This window comes from Ascaphus truei, unplaced genomic scaffold (genome assembly GCF_040206685.1).
Source record: "Ascaphus truei isolate aAscTru1 unplaced genomic scaffold, aAscTru1.hap1 HAP1_SCAFFOLD_714, whole genome shotgun sequence".
Lineage (NCBI taxonomy): Eukaryota > Metazoa > Chordata > Amphibia > Anura > Ascaphidae > Ascaphus > Ascaphus truei.
In genome coordinates, this window is record NW_027457048.1 from 123449 (window position 1) to 146812 (window position 23364).

At 45.9% G+C, this 23364-nt stretch overlaps 1 protein-coding gene across 1 annotated transcript in view; it reads right to left on the reverse strand.

The window, feature by feature from the left end:
• Nucleotides 1-3362: 3362 nt before the first annotated feature.
• LOC142486031 (uncharacterized) overlaps nucleotides 3363-23364 on the reverse strand; it is a 53073-nt gene continuing 33071 nt past the window's right edge. The window contains exons 3-6 of the mRNA XM_075584689.1: nucleotides 21727-21777; nucleotides 20735-20884; nucleotides 3724-4052; nucleotides 3363-3474 (exon numbers count right to left, since the gene is read on the reverse strand). Coding sequence (XP_075440804.1) covers nucleotides 3363-3474; nucleotides 3724-4052; nucleotides 20735-20884; nucleotides 21727-21777 — 642 coding nt within the window. The remainder of the gene's footprint in view (nucleotides 3475-3723; nucleotides 4053-20734; nucleotides 20885-21726; nucleotides 21778-23364) is intronic.

Below are 23364 nucleotides of genomic sequence, written 5' to 3' on the forward strand. Positions count from 1 at the left end.
CCCTCCCGATTCCATTCGCCAAGGTCCAGAGTCGCTTATATCATTGCCCTGCTGACTGGTGACGCTCTGGCTTCGGAATCTCCAATTTGGGAGCAGAGACCCGGAATCACGCACTACTACCTTTGCTTCCTCTGGGAATTCAAACAGGTATTCGATACTCCCGGCCGCAAGATCATGGTGGCCTCTTCTCTCTTCCTTCTCTCCCAGGGATCCCGATCTGTTGCTAAGTATGATCTGGAGTTACGGACCATCGCATCCGAAACCACCTGGAATGATGAGGCTTTATCCGCAGCCTTCTGGCAGGGGATTGCCAAGCCTATCAAAGATCAGCTGGCGGCCCAAGAAAGACCCACCAGATTGGAGGACCTCATCTCTGTGTGTGTCCGGTTGGATCAGCGCCTCCAAGAAAGGAAGGTCGAACGCTCGCTTCCTCGCTCTGTTACTACTAGTTCCACTAGTCGCAGCCTGGTTCCCTATGTCCCTCCATCTGCCGACGATCCGGAACCTATGGAACTGGGAAGTCACCGCTTGTCCGCGACAGAGAGACAGCGCCGGCGGGACGGCAGCTTATGCCCCTACTGTGGTCATCCTGGACATCTGTTGGCAAACTGCCCTCTCCGGCCGGAAAACGCCAGAACCCAATGAGGTATAAGGGGGTCACATTGGGTACCATCTCTCCTTCCCCTTCTCCCCAGGGAAAATTTCCAACCCGAATCATGCTGCCCATTCTGCTCTCTGGAGACAAATTCCAAATCTCTACTTCTGCATTTATCGATTCTGGTTCCGGTGACAATTTTATTGATCAGGAATTCACCACAAAAAATAAGATTCCCCTTCTCTCCAAAGCAGTTCCCGTCGGGTTGGAAGCCATTGACGGATGTCACCTTCAACCTGCTTACATCTCTTTGGAGACTTGTGCTCTTTCCCTCAGTACTAAGGATGGCCATCAGGAAAATATCACCCTAGATGTGATACATACCCCATCGGTTGAGGTGATACTGGGGCTCCCATGGTTGCAACTACACAACCCTCAGCTGGACTGGACCAACAAGAAATCCATACAGTGGAGCTCCCAGAGCGCCAAATCCTGTATTCTTTCCAAACAACTGATCGGCGGGGTGAAGATACCCAAGGGGAAGAGAGCCTTCCTCCCAGTCGTTTACGCAGAATTCACAGATGTATTTGACAAGGTACGCTCTGAGATTCTTCCTCCCCACAGACCCTTTGATTGTCCCATCGACCTTCTACCAGGTGCAGTCCTTACCAAGGGCTGATCATACCCCCTTTCCATTCCCGAGACCAAAGCCATGTCTGAGTATATTCAGGAGAATCTGAAAAAAAGGGTTTATCAGGAATTCCTCTTCTCTAGCCGGCGCAGGAATTTTTCTTTGTAAAAAAGAAAGGCGGCACCCTTCGCCCCTGTATAGACTATCGGGGTCTTAATAAGATCACAGTAAAGAACCGATACCCCCTGCCACTTATTTCTGAACTCTTTGACCGATTACAAGGGGCTACCATTTTTTCTAAACTCGATCTCAGTGGAGCCTATTGTATAACCTTATTCGTATTCGCCAAGGCGATGAATGGAAGACTGCTTTTAACACCCGGGATGGGCATTACGAATATCTTGTTATGCCTTTCGGTCTCTGTAATGCCCCGCTGTCTTCCAGGAATTCGTTAATGAGATCATTCGGGACCTCCTCAACACCTTTGTCATTATTGATCTTGATGATATTCTTATTTTTTCCAAATCTCTTGCAGACCATATCCAACACACCAAGCTGGTTTTGACACGTCTTTGAGAAAATTTCCTGTATGCCAAGTTGGAGAAATACTTATTCCACCAATCCTCTGTTGCCTTCCTAGGCTATATCATATCGGATAAAGGATTCTCCATGGACCCGGCCAAACTCAAGGCCGTATTAGAATGGCCACAACCCACATCCTTGAAAGCCATCCAGCGATTCCTAGGATTCGCAAACTATTATCGGAAATTCATCAAGAACTTCTTTTCTACTGTGGCTCCCATCACACTTCTGACAAAGAAAGGAGTGAACACGGCAGTCTGGCCACCTAAAGCACTTCTAGCCTTTGAGACCCATAAAAGGACATTCTCCTCCGCCCACACCCTACGCCACCCAGATCTCAGACTTCCCTTTACCCTAGAGGTTGACGCTTCAGATATCGGTGCTGGCGTCATCCTTTCTCAAAGGCAATCCCCACAGGATAAGCTCCATCCCTGTGGGTTTTTCTCAAAAAAAAAATTCTCCAGCAGAACAAAATTATGATGTCGGCAATAGAGAACTCCTGCCATCAAACTCACCCTACATGAATGGAGACATCTCTTGGAAGGTACTGAAAACCCCATTTCAATCCTTACCAACCATAAAAACCTGTTGTATATAGAGAACGCACACCGTCTAGGAGCCCGTCAGGCCCGGTGGTCTCTTTTCTTTTCTAGGTTCAATTATTTGATCTCTTTCATCCCCGGGTCGAAGAATCAAAAAGCGGATGCGCTCTCATGGCAATTCATGGTCGAAGACAAATCCAAGGAGGTTCCTGAGACGATTCTACCCTCCAAATACGTCATTTCGGCCAACTCTTTCAATGTCTTGGATAAGGTTCTGGCAGCACAGGCTAATCTTCCCAGAGATCTCAAGGTGCCGGAGGGTTGTTTGTACGCTGCTCCACGCTTCCAAAGGAAGATACTAGAGTGGGGTGACTCATCCAAGTCTGCTGGTCATCCTGGTACCAAGAAGACTTCCGACCTCATCAATCGAACCTTTTGATGGCCCAGCATGCTGAGAGATACGGAAGAGTTTGTCAAATTCTTCCCAACTTGTGCCCAGCACAAAAGACCGCAGCAAACCGCCAGGTCTTTTACAGCCATTACCCATTCCGGAACGCCCATGGAGCTATCTGTCAAAGGATTTTATTGGAGAACTTCCCACTTCTAGAGTGATGAACACTATCCTGGTGGGCCTGGATAGGTTTTCCAAGCAGGCCCATTTTATTCCCCTCAAAGGATTACCCAATTCTGCCATCTTGGCAGACGTCTTCGTCAAAGAGATTTTCCGCCTCCACGGGGTCCCACTGAACATTGTTTCCGACCGCGGCTCACAGTTTATCTCTAAGTTCTGGCGAGCTTTCGCCCAAAGGATGGACATCACCCTTCACTTTTCTTCAGGGTACCACCCTCAAACAAACGGGCAGACCAAGAGAACAAACCAAACACTGGAGCAAAACCTGCGCTGCTTTGTCTCCAATAGTCAGGATAATTGAGTGGACCTCCTCCCTTGGGCAGAGTTTGCCCACAACTCTTTAAAGAACAGTTCCACACAGGAATCTCTGTTTTTTGTAAATTACGGCTTCCATCCAGTATGACGTCCGATGTCTTCAATCCCATCCGGGATCCCGGCAGCAGACGACCGTATTAAAATCCTACCGGAATCTTGGAGGAAGAGCCAAAAAGCACTGGCAGAGGCGATTCACAGACAAAAGGCACAAGCGGACCGTCACCGCTGAGAGGTGCCTGATTATAAGCCAGGACAATATGAAAACAACGGTTTATCAGGAATTCTTGGTGGGGGCCTCTCCTATCGGCCTCTCCTGCACCCTATCCATCGCCACAGGGCTCCAAGAACATTCCCCCCTCTCTGCCTTGGCCCCTCAGATGCATTCACATGGGCTCTTCTCCCCAGCCTGGGGAAAGGGAAGCAGCACTTGAGTCCAAATCTCACAGGCTCTTCCTCTTCCTCGGCTTGTTCCTCTTCCTTGGCTCCCTCCTCCTCCGCTTCTTGCTCCTCTTCCACCGCTTCTTCCTCTGATTCTTCCTCCTCGGCTTCCTCTTCAGCTTCCTCCTCCTCATCCTCCTCCACAGCTTCTTGCTCCTCTTCCTCCGCTTCTTCCACTCCTGCAGCTTCGTTGTACTCACATTCCTCTTCATCCCCATAATCCACAGATGGTATATCGTGCACTATGGAGCTGGAGCCGGAGCTGCCGCAGTCCCACGTTGATAGGCTGAATGTCTCTACCACCGTGTGCTCCCCGACCTGCAGGAGACATAACGTGTGTGTAACCAGGACAGAAATATTTTGTATCACAAGAACTCCTGTGCGACTAATACCCCACTCCCAAGACTATATCAAAAAGACACTAGATGGCGCTCAAACACTATATCTAAATTAAACCGTGCAGTAAATTTACCCATGAAGTGAAACAGTGATAAAAAAACAAAAATTATATTAAACAGTAAAAAATAAAAAATATAAACATTCAAACCCTTAGAGGACTGTTTCAAGGTCCACAATCAAAGCACAAAAATAAGAATCAGGGGAGCGTCAATACCTGGAAGAAAATAAATAAAACTACCATAGTGCATAACGTATTAAATAAACACATAAAATGGCAGAGCTCCTAAAGGAACATATATGCTAGATGATGAAAAAATGTCCATCCATAGATAGCAATCAGGATCAAAAGTAGGAGGTTTAGTAGACCCAGAAGAGAGACACAGAGCCAAAAAATTAAAAATGCCAAAACATTTATCCGACAATGATAAAATTGGAAGCTTACAAGATACCAGATGGTTTACAGCATTGGTGTAGGGTAACGTTGTTAAACCGAGTCGCGTTCTCGGGAACTCTGCACACCGACGCTTCCTCCACCGGTCTCCGTCCTGTACTGCTGTTTGGAGCCGATACGTCACTTCCAGTTTTTCACACGTGTAGCAGACGCCACCGGAACTCCAGCCGCAGACTCTCTCCCTCTGGATCTCACACTGAGGGTTACGCTCTACGCGTTTCGCCGTGCGGGATGACGGCTTCGTCAGGAGTAACGTTAACCCATAAAAGGATACCTTATATACCTTCTATACTTACAATGACCTTTCCTCCTATAGGTCAATGTACAATTGGATCTAATTAATTGGGTGATTGGCTCTATTAGCCCTCTCCCACATAAAAATATCACAACAATGTTATACAATTTATATTAAAATACAGCCTTTATACTTTAATGTAGCTTTTATACATAGTTTTCAATTATGGTATTAAAATACCTACTCGGTATTAAATTAACACATACAATACGTATTATAAAATTTAACACATATCACTAATAAAATATCCCCATTATCTCTCAAATAAAGAAAAAACGACGATCGATGAATCTCAAAAACAAGAGAAAAAAACAAAGTCAGTACAAAATATAACAATAAAACACATTAGCACGACCCTATCTCATACATATTATTTATTGCATACACATCCATACAAGAAGTATACAGATAAAAAATGCCTTAAATCTAAAGGAAAGCGCTTAACTCAAAATCCACATTTAAACCTAATGGTACAAGTGATTTCAGAGTGAAACTCCAGAAACTTTCTCTCTTTCTCAGAGCAGTAATTCTGTCTCCACCTCTCCAGTGTGGTAACACTTGTTCCAATACTGTGAATTTGAGACCTGATGTATCTCCATTATGTTTTTGAATAAAATGGTTTGACAAATAATGTGTGGTAACACCTCGTCTCACATTACCAATGTGTTCGAGTATGCAGGTTTTAACTGTTCTTGAAGTTTGACCTACATACTGTAGCCCACATGGGCAGTAAACAAGGTATATGACATACTGTGATTTGCATGTTAAAAGTTGTTTAATATGAAACCGTTGTTCTGTTATGTTAGATACAAAACTGAATTTGTCATAAACATAGGTCTGATGACAAATTCAGTTTTGTATCTAACAGTATGTAGATCAAACTTCAAGAACAGTTAAAACCCGCATACTCGAACACATTGGTAATGTGAGACGAGGTGTTACCACACATTATTTGTCAAACAATTTTATTCAAAAACATAATGGAGATACATCAGGTCTCAAATTCACAGTATTGGAACAAGTGTTACCACACTGGAGAGGTGGAGACAGAATTACTGCTCTGAAAAAGAGAGAAAGTTTCAAGATTTTCACTCTGAAATCACTTGTACCATTAGGTTTAAATGTGGATTTTGAGTTAAGCGCTTTCCTTTAGATTTAAGGCATTTTTTATCTGTATACTTCTTCTATGGATGTGTATGCAATAAATAATATGTATGAGATAGGGTCGTGCTAATGTGTATTATTGTTATATTTTGTACTGACGGTTCCAGAAAATGGAGACCGCGCTCGTCTGAAACCTTCAAGGGGATTCCTCTGAGATGCCTCTCTTCCCGCTGCTCCTTCTCCCTCCGGTGATCAGCCGGCCACAGACAGTCCAAGTACAAAACAAAGGGGAGATGGAGCGCAGAGAAAAAAAATGCCAAGGTAAGATAGGGTCAATTTATTTGAACAACAATGCACAGTATTACTTACAATTGGTTTAAAACAGCATACATGTAGAAGTTCCCACAGAGGTCTGTATAAGCGTCTGTTTGGCACCCCCTGTCCCGACTGCAACACACTGCTACCGAGTCTCACAGGGTCCCTGACCCGGAACCGGAAGTGTAACAACCCAAAGGAGGTAGGCGGGCTCTCGAGCTATGGCAAAGGCTATGGCAATAGCAACAGCCACTTGTGGGATGACAGGGGGATATCAGCAATACTGGAATTGGGAAAAATCTACCGTGCTAGAAATGCACTCCTACCCAGGAGTGCAACATAAAAGTATTGAGCAACCCTCAACGCGTTTCACGCAGTACAGCGCTTCATCACCTCCTTCCGGTTCCGGGTCAGGGACCCTGTGAGACTCGGTAGCAGTGTGTTGCAGTCGGGACAGGGGGTGCCAAACAGACGCTTATACAGACCTCTGTGGGAACTTCTACATGTACAGTATGCTGTTTTAAACCAATTGTAAGTAATACTGTGCATTGTTGTTCAAATAAATTGACCCTATCTTACCTTGGCATTTTTTTTCTCTGCGCTCCATCTCCCCTTTGTTTTGTACTTGGATATTTTGTACTGACTCTGTCTTTTTCTCTTGTTTTTGAGATTCATCGATCGTCGTTTTTTCTTTATTTGAGAGATAATGGGGATATTTTATTAGTGATATGTGTTAAATATTATAATTTGTATTGTATGTGTTAATTTAATACCGAGTAGGTATTTTAATACCATAATTGAAAACTATGTATAAAAGCTGTGTTTTAATATAAATTGTATAACATTGTTGTGATATTTTTATGTGGGAGAGGGCTAATAGAGCCAATCACCCAATTAATTAGATCCAATTGTACATTGACCTATAGGAGGAAAGGTCATTGTAAGTATAGAAGGTATATAAGGTATCCTTTTATGGGTTAACGTTACTCCTGACGAAGCAGTCATCCCGCACGGCGAAACGCGTAGAGCGTAACCCTCAGTGTGAGATCCAGAGGGAGAGAGTCTGCGGCTGGAGTTCCGGTGGCGTCTGCTACACGTGTGAAAAAACGGAAGTGAAGTATCGGCTCCAAACAGCAGTACAGGACGGAGACCGGTGGAGGAAGCGGCGGTGTGCAGAGTTCCCGAGAACGCGACTCGGTTTAACATCGTTACCCTACACCAATGCTGTAAACCATCTGGTATCTTGTAAGCCTCCAATTTTATCATTGTCGGATAAATGTTTTGGCATTTTTTATTTTTTGGCTCTGTGTCTCTCTTCTGGGTCTACTAAACCTCCTACTTTTGATCCTGATTGCTATCTATGGATGGGCATTTTTTCATCATCTAGCATATATGTTCCTTTAGGAGCTCTGCCATTTTATGTGTTTATTTAATACGTTATGCACTATGGTAGTTTTATTTATTTTGTTCCAGGTATTGACGCTCCCCTGATTCTTCTTTTTGTACCCCCCTCCCCAGGCCCAGTACCCTGTTATACCCCCCTCCCCAGGCCCAGTACCCTGTTATACCCCCCTCCCCAGGCCCAGAAGCAGTAAGTGCTGGTTGTTGAAAGTGTGTGCAGTTAGAACCAGAAGCAGTAAGTGCTGTTTCTTGAAAGAGTGTGCAGTTAGAACCAGAAGCAGTTTTAACAAGGAAGCGGTTAAACAAGGTATAGTTTATTGAAGTACAGTTTACTGTTAATACTTTTAAACTTCATAGTTGCTAGAATGAGCAGAATTGAAAATGCCACTCAATGCACATCTTGCCACATGTATGTGCACTTGGAGCAGCTGTTCCAAGGAGCATACCGCTGTGAGAGGTGTGAGCGTGTGGTCTCTTTAGAGTCAGAGATTGCTGATCTGAAGAGGCAACTTGCAATATTGAGGGACATTGGCAATCTTGAAAGGAGTTTAGAGCTCACTGAGCAGGCCCTTGCTTCAACTAGTTGTGCAGATGGTGGCGCTGTTAGTGAGAAGCAGGTAGGTAGCTTGGTTGCTGTTAGTGAGGAGCAGGTAGGGGTCACCATATCATTTAAAATTCTAGCTGCTTCTTTATCATAATAGCTCTTGTTCATGATAACCACTCCCCCTCCTTTATCCACTTGTTTAATAACAATACTATCATCGTCCATCAGTTGTTTGAGAGCCGTCCTTTCAGCGGGACTTAGATTATTATAAAAAGGTTTCTTATCACTTTGTAATTTTTCAAAGCCTTTCACTACTAGATTATAAAAAGTATCTAGATAGGTACCCTTATTAAAGCTAGGATAAAAGGTTGATCTGTTCTTAAGTTTTGTATGGATTAAATGTGGGCCTTCATTAATATCTACTGTAGTGTTAGTATTGTATTGTATGTTTTATTTATATAGCGCCATTAATGTACATAGCGCTTCACAGTAGTAATACATGTGGTTATCAAATAAATAACAGATAATATAAATAACAGATCATGGGAATAAGTGCTTTAGACATAAAAGTAACATTAAGGGAGGCGCATGTGCGAAGCCGAGCTGCATGGAAGTTTGAGCCGTTAGCTCCGCTCACAGCCTGCGGCATACTTAATAAAAATAACCCTAAAGTGAAAAAAAAAAACATCCAAAACCTCCCCTAGATCTGCCCCAACTACCCAGGATGTCCCGATCGACCCGATCAAAGCGAACCTCCACGGTTCTGACTGACTATTTTGCCAAAGGAGTTTCAGCCAAGAACAAAAGCCAGGAAGAAATGGTGCGAAGCGACTCTGAATCGGAGGAAGAAGCCGACAGAGAGGACACAAGCAGGGACAACCAGATCATGCGAAGAAGGGACATGCGGGAGTTCTGCTCAGACATTAAGAAATACTTCCAGTCTGAAGTGGCAGCCTTAAGGGCAGACATCCGCGGGATAGGGGAACGCACTGACTCCCTGGAAAAAAAAATGGACTCCACCATCAAAGCCCTCCACAAGACTGATAAACAGGTGGCACAGGTGAGGGACACGGTTCGTGATCTGCTGGACAGGCAGGAGGACGTGGATAACAGGGACAGCAGGAACAACGTGAGGGTCCGGGGGGTCCCAGAGACTGAGACAGACCCAGAGGAGTTCATGGGCCGATGGCTCCAAAACCTAATGCCAGACCGCTCGGAGCAGGACCTTCACCTAGACCGCTGCCACAGAGCCCTGAGGTCAAAGCCGCAACAAGGAGACTCCCACAGAGACATCATAGCAAGATTCCACTTCTTCAAAGTAAAAGAGACATTCTGTCAAATCACAAGGAGCCAAGGGGACTTTGAGGGATATAAAATACAAGTTTACCAAGATATTTCTCCTACTACCCTGCTCAAAAGGAAACAACTTGCTCCGATCACCAAAGTCCTAAGAGAAGCAGGGACCCGGTACTGCTGGTTATACCCCTTTGGCCTGCTGGTTATTCAAAATGGAGCAGCCAACACGCTGCAGGGCCTGGAAGATGGCGGAAACTTCCTAAGCAGGCTGGGGCTCCAGGACAAGATCCCTGAAGAAGCGAGGGCAGGCGAAGCAGCACCGGATCCCTAATGGAAGGAAGCCAGGAAGGGCGACAAAAAGAAGCAGCCCCGCAGCCCAAAGTAAGCTGTCGAACGGACAACCTCCACCTACCTGTTCCAGTTGTAGTTCCCCCAGTTGAAGCCCTTCCGTCCTGAGCCCAGGTTGAGACCCGCTAAGGTCAGTGAACTCACCGCTCCCCAGCTCCTGCAGCGATCCTCCGTGAATGGCGGCCATCTTGGATCGACTCTCAACCCTCACTGACAGCGGGGTGGAGCCGGGTGACGTCAGATGAGGTTGGGTCAGATCTCGCGAGAGCCCCACAAGGATCGAAGGCATGGGAGGGGCAATGGTCCTGGATCATTGAGTCCCTGCCAACTACATGTTTTTTCCCTTATGTATCTTATGTACCTTCTGTGTCCCCCTCCCCCCACCCTACTTTCTACTTAGGTGGTGCAACGCTGGAGTCTGATGAGCTGCGGGATGTCGCAGGGGGAGGAAGCCCCCTGGTGGCTCCCCAGCACGTGCATTGGGTACTCATCGAAGGATAGGTGAGAACAGAACCAAACCATGACACTGACAGTTATATCCCATAACGCCAAAGGGTTAAACTGCCCCCGTAAAAGGAAGGTGGCCCTCATTGATTATAAAAGAAAAAGGGCAGACATAGTCCTAATCCAGGAGACACATTTCAGCACCTCCAGCTTCCCGAAATATTTGGACAAGCACTTCAGACAGGTGTTTCTATCCTCTGCAAAGGAGAAGAAACGTGGAGTTGCAATATTAAAACATAACAAGGTGGGGCTGGTGGTGGATACAGTAAGAAAAGATAAGGAATGAAGGTTCCTTTTACTGGTAGGGACTATAAACCAGCAACCTATTACGATAGCGACAATCTATGCCCCGAACAGACACGACTCCGCTTTTTATACCGCTACATTCTCCTCTATCCAAAAACATACAAAAGGTGCCTTGATAATGGGAGGCGACTTCAACACTGTACTAAATCCGGTCCTCGAAAGATCATGCCCCCCCAGATTGGGCACGCCACAAGGTCCAAGGCCCTAGAACAGGGGCTGAGGGACTTGGGGCTGGTGGATATCTTGAGGGAATGTCACCCCTTAGACAGAAATTACACTTTTTACTCACACCCCCATAACTCCTTCAGCAGAATCGATTATTTCTTTGTCACTAGTAGACTGGTCCCACAGATCTCCCATACTGGGATCCACGATATTTCGTGGTCTGATCATGCACCAATAGAGCTTAGGTGCGCATAAATAGGGCTGGACAGGCCGGGAGCAAATTGAAAATTAAACGAGTCTGTAACGGGAGTAATCCCTGTTCAAGTAACGTGCCTTTAATCTAGCAGTGTGGTGGTTAACTGCTGGTAGTCAATTAATAAACACCACCTGCCTGATTTAGATTGCTTACAAAAGCCTGTCTGTTGAGACAGGAAGTGACTCCTTAGCTCACGTGAGCTGAACTTTGGAGACAGAGCAGAGGTTCTTGAGTCTCCCAGGAGAGACGGACCAAGAGAACACAGATCTCTGGAGCTCACAAATAAGACTTCTAAACCTGGATGCTGACATTTTCTGTGCACACACGGGTGCGGTTCCAGGAGAGCAGAGAAGCTTACTCTACAGCAGCTAACAGATAAGACTTTTATTAACAAGACTTTTTATATCTGTTCATTTCATGCTATGTGTTTGGGGCTGGGAGACATGCTTATCTAAGGGAGTTGTGAATTAATTGCATAGTATTCACTAGAAATACTCCCAAGTGAATAGAAGCTTTGTTCCCCCTCCCCCCCTGTGTTTGGATGATTTCCTGATATTAAGGAAAAGGCACAATAAAGCCTTGTTATAATTTCACCTTACAAAAGTCTACAATTGTGTACCTCTGTGAGCGTCCGTCTACATATGGTGTCCGAAGTGCGACGAGAGGTCGTCTTTGAAGTTAGAAAGGACCGGAGATTTTTTTGTGAATTTTTTTATGCTTTTTGCCTACAAACAGTCTGAACAACTTAAAAAAAAAAAAAAAAAAAAACCTCTCATGCAGCAGAGACTAGAGTTAAAGGGATACACACCACTGAAACTTACAAAACCACAGATGGACTCTTTTCCCCAATCCCAAGAGGAGAGAGACTGCTGAAGCAGCTAAACCTTATTTGCCTATCACAGAGTGTAATATGGTCATTGAAATAGGGGTTTTGCCTTCCAGCCATAGTCAGGGTTCAAGAAGTGAGTCAGCCCTTAAAAAGGGATAGGTGTTTGTTGTTTTCAAAAGTTTCGCTGAAGCAGTGAATACAGATGGTGACCCACGAGTGGTACTGATTTTGCAAATAAAGGTTGCCACACCGCATAGGGCTACCAGCTGTGAATGGAGTATATGCAGAAAAGTGTGAAAATTGATACAAGACTGTGCTGAAGCAGGGGAATTTTTAGCAAACAAATGCTGACCGTAAAATTGCCCTATAGGGGAAAAAGGGATTGTTGAACTGTGTAAAAGGTATTTCAAAGCCAATTGCTGAGTGTTGAGTCACCCTGCCGGGAATGAAAGAAATAGTCCACTGCAAAGAATGTTTTTTTTTCTGCAAGTAAAAAAGTCTGCCTATATATATCTTGGGAGAAAAACAGACACCCAAAGTGTGAAGTGTGAATGCCATAATACCCAAAGATGAGACTGAAAATTACTGAACTCAGGCAGAAAACCAAATTCTGTTGCTGAAGCGGAGGGATTGCACCTAGCAAGTAAATGGTGAAAAGCAAACAGAAGTTTTTACCTAGCAACCACACATTCAGCATACCTAATGAGAGATTACACCTAGCAAGTAAATGGTGTAAAGCAAATACAGGCATACCCCGCATTAACGTACGCAATGGGACCGGAGCATGTATGTAAAGCGAAAATGTACTTAAAGTGAAGCACTACCTTTTCCCACTTATCGATGCATGTACTGTACTGCAATCGTTATATACGTGCATAACTGATGTAAATAACGCATTTGTAACAGGCTCTATAGTCTCCCTGCTTGCGCACAGCTTCGGTACAGGTAGGGATCCGGTATTGCTGTTCAGGACGTGATGACATGTGCATGCGTGAGCTGCCGTTTGCCTATTGGGCGATATGTACTTACTCGCGAGTGTACTTAAAGTGGGGTATGCCTGTAGACGTTTTTACCTAGCAACTGCACATCTTGTATACCTGATAAGAGAAAATGCATGCACAGTACTGCTGATATTGAAAAAAAAAATTTTTACCCAAGAAAGAAAAGTCTACAGAGATGCCTGTGAGAGCTACGACCGCTACAAGCAAAATATGCCCACCTGTAGGACTATCACAATTGGGGGTTCTAGCAAATACAGTGGCAACAGCTGCAATAGCGCCTCCTGAGGTCAGGAAGAAAATTACACCTGATAGCCTAAAAATGGAGGACAAGATGCAGCGTTCCTGTAATGAACCCTACCCCACGGAAGAGTGGCCCTTCCAGTCCAATAAAGAGGAAGACATCTCTTACGGGGAACCTGAACCGAGTCACACCCACAAAACACCCCAAGAATGGTGGGGGTGCCTGAACTCGGCACGAACAGAAAAGACCGCTCCTTATGATGATGAATATGATCAGCAGGAGAAAGAGCGGGAGCAGTGGATCACCGAATATTTCCGTCAGCTATTACAGTTGCAAGAAAAGCCGGGTGGATCCAGTGACGCTGCTAAAATTATAAATAAAGGAGACCCCAGTATTCCTGATGGGACGGAGTCATCCAAAACAAAAAAGCAGAAAAAGAAAAGCGGTTCTTCACTTACTGTGGAAGGAACAGACACGTCCGCAGATCGTGTGGAGGAAAAGGGGGACCGAGTTGCCCTGCAGCCTAGAGAAAATGGAGAATTCGTCCCGCGGTTAACCGAATATCCAGAGGGCCCAAAGCAGAAATCGTGTACCCCAAAGAAGTGTCTGTCCGGTGCCAACAGTGAGGAACCCTCAACCAACCATCCCAGGGAAGTGGAGCCGGAACCAGTGAGTGACAATCCCTTGACCAGCCCTGAAGATGCCCTGAAAAATGCCAGGCATGACTGTGATATGCTCCGTGAACAATTAAAACAAAAGGAAGATGGTTACACAGAGCTACAGAAAAATAACGTGAAGCTACAGGAATATGTGCTTGCAATGTACTCTTTAGCCAGGACAGAATTGGATGATCTCAAGACTGAGCTAGATACTGCAAATGCTACTATTTCCGCCATGAATGAAAAGCAGAGCCAATCTGATAAAATGGTGGCTACGCTAAAGCGGAAGTATGAGGTGGCACTGAAGCAGATGACAGTCTTCCAGCAAGAGGTTCACACTCTTCGCATAGAGCTGAATGCCTCACGACAGGAGGTCAACAGTGTCCGGATAGAGGGGGACGTATCTCAGAAAGAGGTTCAGACACTATGCAGAGCACTGGATGCCTCACATCATGAGACCAACAGCTGCCGCACAGACCTGGAACTTTCCAGAAAGGAACTACACAGTTTCACTGAGGAGCTGGACATTGCTAAAGAAACTATTGCCAATCTTAATACAAATCTCCAAGTCTCCCAGAAGGAGCTTCAGACCCTCAATCTAGAGAAGAATGTCTCACGCCAGGAGACTGTCAGTCTCAAAGCAGATGTGCGTAAATGGAAGGAGGACTGCAAAGAGGCCCTGAATAATACAGAGACTGAAAAAGGAGAACATTTAAGATTACAAAGAAAAAACGTAAAACTCAAAGAAGAACATTTTAATTTGACAAACGACGTCAAGGAAAAAAATGAAAAGCTGCACAAGCTTAAAGAAATAAATAGACTTTTGGAAGGTGAGAAGTTTGAAGCAGAGCACCGACTGCAGAACCAACTGCAAGGTCTGCGTACGCACCTCAAGAAGGCAGAGGAGAAGCAGCGAACTATGCAGGATGACAATCTGCAGGCTGTTAAAGAAATTCAAGTGCTGCAGGAACGTCTGATGACCCAGTATGTCCCCGCAAAGCAGCATGAGAAACTGAAGGCTACCCTGAGCATCACCAAAGCAACGCTAAAAGCCAAGCTTAGAACCCAGGTGACGCGGCACAAAAGGGAGCACAAGAAGGTCCAGAAACTGAAACAAGTAACTGTGGCCCAAGCAAAGAAGTTCATAGTGCTTCAAAATGCAATAAAAATGTGGAAGCAAGCTCAAAAAAGCAAAGCATGCAGATAAATTCCCTGAGAAGAGACTTGAAAGACGCACTCAAAAAACAGGGATCTCTCGCGGATGAGATTACAGTCCTACAAGGACAAGTATTGACCCTGACTAAGCGTCAGTATCCCACAGCCTCAAAAACCCATGAAGACAAGGGTACAGTGAGAGCTGGGAATACCGCTCATCTGAAAGACAGGGTTGCAAAATTTGAACCACCTAAACAAGCACTAGCAAAACCTTCAGCCACTCAGAAGGCAACAAAAGAAGGTACACGTGCTGAATTAAAACCAGAAGAATCCTTAGCTGATGAAGCTGAAAAGATGGGACATTCGCTGGAAGTGGGTGTGGAATTGCAACTTATTCTCAAAGAGGCTGAACTAGCAACCCCATTGAGTGGGAAAAGGGCAGAGAGATAGCTTCAAGAGCGGAAAACTCAAAGGGCTGTTTTTAAACGCTCTGCAACTGCTGCCATACAGTATGCCTACAATAAGACGAGCACCCGACGCGAGGGAAATCTCATGACCGCGCACATAGAAAAAAGACTATACTTGGAAAAAGTCCTCCTCGAGCGACTGAGGGGTGCTGATCTCAAGCACCTTCAGGAGGAGACACGAATAAACTGGAGAAAGGGCTCCAATCCCAGCAGGACTGAGGGTTCTCTTCCTCCATCCACTCTCATTCAAGTCACAGAGATATCTAGAATGAGAGTGGAAGGATTGGCTTTGGCCGTGGCAAGCCCGAGCTTCCCACAAACAGGGGAGGTATGGAACAGGGGAGTAATCCCTGTTCAAGTAATGTGCCTTTAATCTAGCAGTGTGGTGGTTAACTGCTGGTAGTCAATTTGTCCATTGTTCAGAGAAAATGAAGGTAGTGTCCGCTCTCATATCACCCTCTAGGAGGCGTATAAAGCAACACCAAGAGGGGCTCTCATTAGTCTAGTGGCCAAGAGAAAGAGAGAAACGCAAAAATTAAGACAGTTCAGGAGGAATTGAAAAATTTATGGGATCAACATAAGAGGTCTCCAGACCCAGTTATCCTCCAAAAGATTAGAGACACTTAGACAAAGCTGAATCTGTTGCTGACAACCCAAGCCGAGAGGTCGCTGACTTGGTCAAAGAGGAAATTTTTGGAAAAGGCAAACAAGCCAGATACCTTATTGGCCAAGATGCTTAATCCCAAAGACAAGTCCTATCATAGCCAGGCCATACGAACCAAATCCGGCATAACCACCGCCAATCCTAAACACATAGTAGGAGAATTTAAGCACTTCTATGAAGATCTATATGATGGTGGAAAGGTGACCCGCTCCACAGGTACAGAGAAAGCCCTGAGGGACTTCCTAGGGGGCTCGAACCTACCTAGTATGAGCGAGGATGATAGAGAGGTGATGGGCACAGACTTTACAGCAGAGGAGGTCTCCGAGGTTATCACAAACTTGAAACCCTCTAAAGCCCCAGGCCCTGACGGATTCTCAAACTTATACTACAAAAAATTCATGAAACAATTGACCCCTTATCTTCTCCGAATGTACAATCAAGTACTAGAGGGCACCCCCTTCCCCCAGCACATGCTCCAAGCGTCAATCTCAGTGATTCACAAACAGGGTAAGGACCCGCTGGACTGTAGAAGCTACAGGCCAATATCCCTGATAAATTCGGACATTAAAATTTACGCTAAACTGATGGCCAACCGTTTTAGTCTCATCCTGCCCAGACTAGTGCATCCATATCAAGTTGGGTATATCGCGGGTCGACAAGTGGCAGATAATACCCGACTAATTATTGATCTGTTAGAAATAGCCAATACACGATCAATACCGGTTATGGCGCTTAGTCTGGATGCTGAAAAAGCGTTCGACAGGATAGACTGGCCATACTTAGAGGCCACGCTTGGAGCATTTGGGATGGGCACGAAATTGACAAAAGCCATCCTCTCATTATACTCTGCACCGTCAGCCAGGGTGACCCACCAGGGATTCGCTTCCGACCCCTTCATGATTAAAAGCGGAACGCGGCAGGGCTGACCCGTCGCCCCTACTCTTTGCATTATGCATGGAGCCCTTGGCCGCTCAGATTAGAGATAGTAACGCTATCTCGGGTATTGGCATTGGAAACCAGACGCATAAGGTGGCACTATATGCGGATGATGTATTCCTGACAATATCGAGGCCCCTCACCTCTCTGCCAAACTTGTTTGACCTCTAGGGGAGGTTTAACAGGATCTCCGGTTTCAAAATAAACCAGGCTAAATCTGAAGCCATGAATATAAATTTACCAAAACACATGGAGAAACTGACCACCCTCAATTTTAACTTCAATTGGCAACAGAAACAAATTAAATACCTGGGAGTCAATGTCACCAAGACTACTAAACAGTTGTACCAGGCAAATTACCCAAAGCTTATACAAACCTTGAGAGAGGATGTTAGGCGCTGGGCCAAATATACAATCTCATGGATAGGGAAGATTCACTGCATTAAAATTAACCTGCTGCCTCGCCTACTATACCTTTTCCAGACCCTCCCAGTGCCGCTAGGATTGAGGGATATCCTCTCGCTTCAATCCGAGATAGATAAATTTATCTGGGGAGGGAAAAGAGCGCGAGTGAGTAAGCAAATAATGCGCAAACAATCAGGGGCGGGAGGGCTAGCGGTACCTTGCTTGTTATCCTATTACAAGGCGGCACAATTATGCCAAATTGTGCAATGGCACACCAACCCGGACTCAAAAAGATGGGTGGCTCTAGATAAAGAACTCTTTTCCCCAGTTTAGCTGGAACACTTAATTTGGCTCCCCAAAAAGATGCAATTAAGCACCAAACAGCCGCTTTCCTCAATGACCAACTCACTCACGGGGTGGGACAACACCAGGCTCAAATGCAACCTGACCCATAAATCATCGGGAATGACCCCACTCTGGGGGAATCCATTATTTGCTCCAGGGCTGACCAGTATGGATTTCACAATCTGGAAAACCAATCACATTTACAGATTGGTAGACCTGGAGGGCAGAAGAGGCATACAAACTTTCGAAATCCTAAAAAGTAGCAACAATATCCCAAATGCCGAATTCTTTAGATATCTCCAGGTCAGGGCATTCTATCAAGCCAAGCAACCTATAAGTCAACTATCGAATTTCGAAAAGGTCTGTTGCTCAGGAACGACCACTAAGGGACTCACATCGCAGTTATACAAAGACATAACGGATTCTGGCTCGACTGTGACAGAGAAACTTAGCTACATGACCAAATGGGAGGTGGACCTAGGGGAGACACAAGACCCGGAAGAGTGGACAAAAATTATGCAAGCAGTGTCCAAGAGCTGCATGTGCACGACCCTAAGGGAGACGCATATAAAGTTATGATGAGATGGTACCATACTCCCTCAAAATTGGCTAAATTTCTGCCCAGTTACTCCCCATTGTATCCTAGACAATGTGGACAACAAGCAGACCTGTTGCATATGCTGTGGTCTTGCCCCAAACTGACCGGGACATGGGACTTAATCAAAGATTGGCTAACAAGAATTATAGGCATACAAATCCCGTGGGACCCGTGGGTTTTCCTACTAAATAGACCGTTCCAGGGCTTCTCCAAAGCAACAAATAAATTGATAACGCACTTCGCGACGGCGGTGCGTGGAGAGATCGCAGCAAGATGGAAACAAAATGAGATTCCACGGATTGCTTCCATTCGGAACAGAATTTGGACAGTATGTCAGATGGAGAAACTGACGAGCCTGGTCAATGATACCGGTGAAAATTACCTAAAAGTCTGGTTACCTTGGCTGGCCCAGACAGACATACCAGGGATGGATGGGTCCACGATTTGGCAATGATAGGATGAAATGCGTTCTCCCTTGGTGCCTAGGCACAGCACCATACACATAGCACAAGTTCGAAGTGAGGGGATAGTATCAGATGGGGCCCCGTGGCCCGGGTAGTTGGAGCGGCCAGGGATACATCCGACCCCCCAAGAAGCAATGAGCCGGAAGACACGGAACTCCCAGCGGAACCACAGCGGAAGGTTTCCCCCCCTCCCCCTCCTACCCTCCCCCCCTCTATCCCTCAGGTTTGTCTAGGTTATATGTCGGTCTGTCCCCCCCAGTCTGTCCTTTCAGTCGGTTGAAAGTTTGGACACATGAACAATGGACACTACAAAATGTTGGCTTTATATGGAAATGTTTGAAATGTCTGTAGAACATGTGACTTACTAATAAAAAAAAAATTAAAGTTGAAAAAAAAAAAAATAATAACATTAAGGAAGAGGAGTCCCTGCCCCGAGGAGCTTACAGTCTAATTGGTAGATAGGGAGAACGTACAGAGACAGTAGGAGGGAGTTCTAGTAAGTGCATGTGCAGGGGGCCAAACTTTATGTATCATATGTTCAGAATATCCACAGTGCTATTCATATGCTTCTTTAAGCAAGTGTGTCTTAAGGTGGGTCTTAAAGGTAGATAGAGAGGGTGCTAGTCGGGTACTGAGGGGAAGGCCATTCCAGAGGTGTGGGGTAGTCAGTGAAAAAGGTTTAAGACGGGAGAGGGTTTAGATACAAAGGAGGTAGAAAGAAGACATCCTTGAGAAGAATGCAAGAGTCTGGATGGTGCATAACGAGAAATTAGGGCTGAGATGTAAGGAGGGGCAGTAGAGTGTAAAGCTTTAAAAGTGAGGCGAAGAATGAAGTGTGAGATGCGGGATTTGATCGGAAGACAGGAGTGGGATTTCATGAGGGGAGATGCTGAGACAGATCTAGGAAAGAGTAGAGTAATTCTGGCAGCAGCGTTTAGGATAGATTGTAGGGGAGACATGTGAGAGGCAGGAAGGCCGGACAGCAGGAGGTTACAGTAATCAAGACGGGAGAGAATGAGGGCCTGAGTCCGAGTTTTAGCAGTCGAGCAACAGAGGAAAGGGCGTATATTTGTTATATTGCGGAGGAAACAGTACTCTGTAAAACAATGGTACCCGTCAAGGACTGATCGATATTCCCTTTCAATAAAAATAATCTTTTAATTGCTAATTTTCTCAAATATTTATTCGCATCAATAAAAAGCTCAAAATTGCTAGGTCCTATTGTGGGAGCAAAGTTGAGACCTTTACTTAAAAAAGAATTTTGTGCGGAGTTAAAATGACAGAACTTAGGTTAAAAATGCTACTTAATGGTTTATCTTCTTTAGCCTTTTGCCTCCCTCCTCCTCTCTTTCCTCTAGGTTGATTTATATGTTCTATTAGTTTTAATCCCACCAGGTGACTGGGTTCTATTATTATTTTAGTTGTCTGTTTTATCTACACGAGAGTACCTTTATTTTAGGACCATTTTAGTATATTCAGACAGGGTTGCACTATGTGTGTGTTTTCTGTTTTGCATATTCCATATCGGTGAACTGCGCTCCCTGACTCCGCTCCACAAGTACACTCCAAGGATCAACTAGGAAGATCCAGTGAAGGTTGAGCTGCATCGTGTTACCGTCTGTATTATCTCTTTGTTTTCATTATTGTAGTTTATTGCTGTTTATTCATTCAGCCAAGACACCTGTGGGAGCGCCTGGTAAATTTCTGCTTCTACCCCAGGTCCAGTACCCAGTTATACCCACCTCCCCAGACCCAGTACCTGTTATACCCCATATACTGGCCCAGTACCCCATGATACACCCCTTTCCTGGTTCAGTACCCCGTTATACCCAGTCCCAGTACCCCGTTATACCTCCTCTTCGTCGGCCTCCTCCTCACACTCTTCATCGTCTTTATCCTCCCACACTATTGATGGCATATAGTGCCCTGAAGAGCTGGAACTGGAGCTCACAGGGTACCACACTGACAGGCTGAACAGCTCCACCTCCGTATGCTCCACGACCTGCAGGAGACACAAAGTCTGTGTAACCAGGACAGTGATACCCTGTATCGCAAGAGCTCCTGTGACACTTATATCCCACTCCTCGGGCCCAGTACCCCGTTATACCCTCTTCCCAAGCCAAGTACCCCTTTATACCCCCATACCCAGGCCCAGTATGGTGGTATACCCCCAAGCCCTGGACCAATACCCCTTTATACCCCCAGGCCAAGTTCCCCATTATACCCACCTCTCCAGACCCCAGTTATCCCCCTTCCCCAGGCCAGTACCCCATGCTACCACCCTCCCCAGGCCCAGTACCCCATTATAAATGAGGCCCAGTAACCCATTATACCCCCCCTTCCCCAGGCCCAGTACCACATTATACCCACCTCCCCGGCCCAGTACCCCTTTATACACCCATCCCCAGGCCCAGTACCCTGTTATACCCCCAAGCCCTGGACCAATACCCCGTTAAACCCCAAGGCCAAGTTCCCCATTATACCCACCTCCCCAGACCCAGTAGCCTGTTATCCCCCCTCCCCAGGCACAGTACCCAATGCTACCACCCTCCCCAGGTCCAGTGCCCCGTTATAAATGAGGCCCAGTACCCCATTATACCCCCCCTTCCCCAGGCCCAGTACCCCGTTATACCCACCACCCCAGGCCCAGTACCCCTTTAAACCCCCTCAACAAACCCAGTACCCCGTTATACCCCCCTCCCCAGGCCCAGTACCCCATTATACTCCCTCGCCAGGCCAAGTACCCAGTTATACCGTAACGTACTATTCTATAAATAGTGTCCTGTACAACAGCTAAAAGTACTATATGTGCGGCTGATTCACAGCTCAGTGATTCCCATTTACCTGTAAAGTGCTACTTCCAACATCCTGTTGAGGGGTATTCTCCGCCCATGCCTGTGATACAGAGGATAGTAATGTGAGCACATGTATTCCTCACTCATAAGCATGTCCTGGTGCTGTATGGGAGGTTTGATGGTTAAACCAATTGTCCACAGCACTCAAACAGTAACAATCTTCGCAACGCAACGTTGCTTTGCAATGTTTGCAACTATTCGGAGTAATAGACCCCTTCAAGGCCCATTTACACATCACACTAATGGATTGTGGTACTTCCTTTAATTAATCCTATCTAAGGAACCTGAATGGTCCATTTGACTCTCCCTTGCAGTCACATATAGGGGCCTATGCTAGTAGCCTTCATAAAGGTTCTATTACGCCGGAGCAGAACCGTGTTCATTTGAGGTCCGGGACCCACTGCTTCCTGAGATACTGGCCCCGTTATGGGGTGCATGTATCTCCTATGCATTTAAATGTCTTGTGTCACATGACCGTGGGATTTAAATGCATAGGAGATACCGGCACGGCATAACAGGGCCTGTATCTCAGGAAGCATGGGTTCCCGGACCTCAAGTCAACGTGGTTCTGCTCCGGAGATCTCCTGCTCACACGCACTAGTATTACATTTTTTATTAAAACAGCTTCATTTCCTTAGTGGGTAGCCGCTAAGAAAGGAAGGGATTCAACCTCAATAGCCTGTTTATTGGGGGCAGAGGGGGTGGATGAAGGGGGTAGTAGCCCCAGGGACGGTAATTAGGCTTGCCTGGAAGGTTGCGGGAGGAGTTAACCTGCGGAACCGCTATGGTAATGAAGGGGTTAACCAGTGCCGCTAGCACACGGTAGGCCTAAACATCCATCCTTGGGGCAACTACCCCCTTCATCCAATCCCTATACCCACAATAAACAAAAACACACAACAACCCTACTACCCACTCCTCTACCTCCAACAACTCACCCCCCCCCCCCCAACACATACCGCACAGTAATGGGCACAATTACTATTATCGAGATATGGATAATAGTGCATTTGCCCATTCTAAAACCAAAAATTAGCGTCATGATGTCACATAGCATCCGGTTGCCATGGCAACACAGTGTCATTTGACGCTGCGCAGTCATGTTCACTGCAATTGGAGGGGAAATTGCAGAAGAATAACGGAGAATGCCGGAGTTGCCTCCACCACACCACACCGTCACCCGGAGATTGACAACGGCAACCCGTAGCCCGGAGGTAAGTGCCCAAAACCCGGAGTCTCCGGGTCAAACCCGGAGAGGTGGCAACCCTGGCTATTATCCATATCTGGATAATAGTTATTTTGCCCATTACTGTACTGTATGTGTTGGGGGGGGGGGTGTGTTGGGGTTGCCATGGCAATCGGATGCTACGTGACTTCATGACGCTAATTTTTGGTTTTAGAATGGGCAAATGCACTATTATCAATTTTCGATAATAGTAACTTTGCCCATTACTGTACTGTATGTGTTGGGGGGCGGGGGGGTGTTGTTGGGGGTAGAGGAGGAGGGTAGGATGGTTGTTGTGTTTATTTTTCTTTATTGTGGGTAGAGGGTTTGGGTGAAGGGGGCAGTAGCCCCAAGGATGGATGTTTAGGTCTATCGGGTGGTATCGGGAGTGGTTAACCCCTT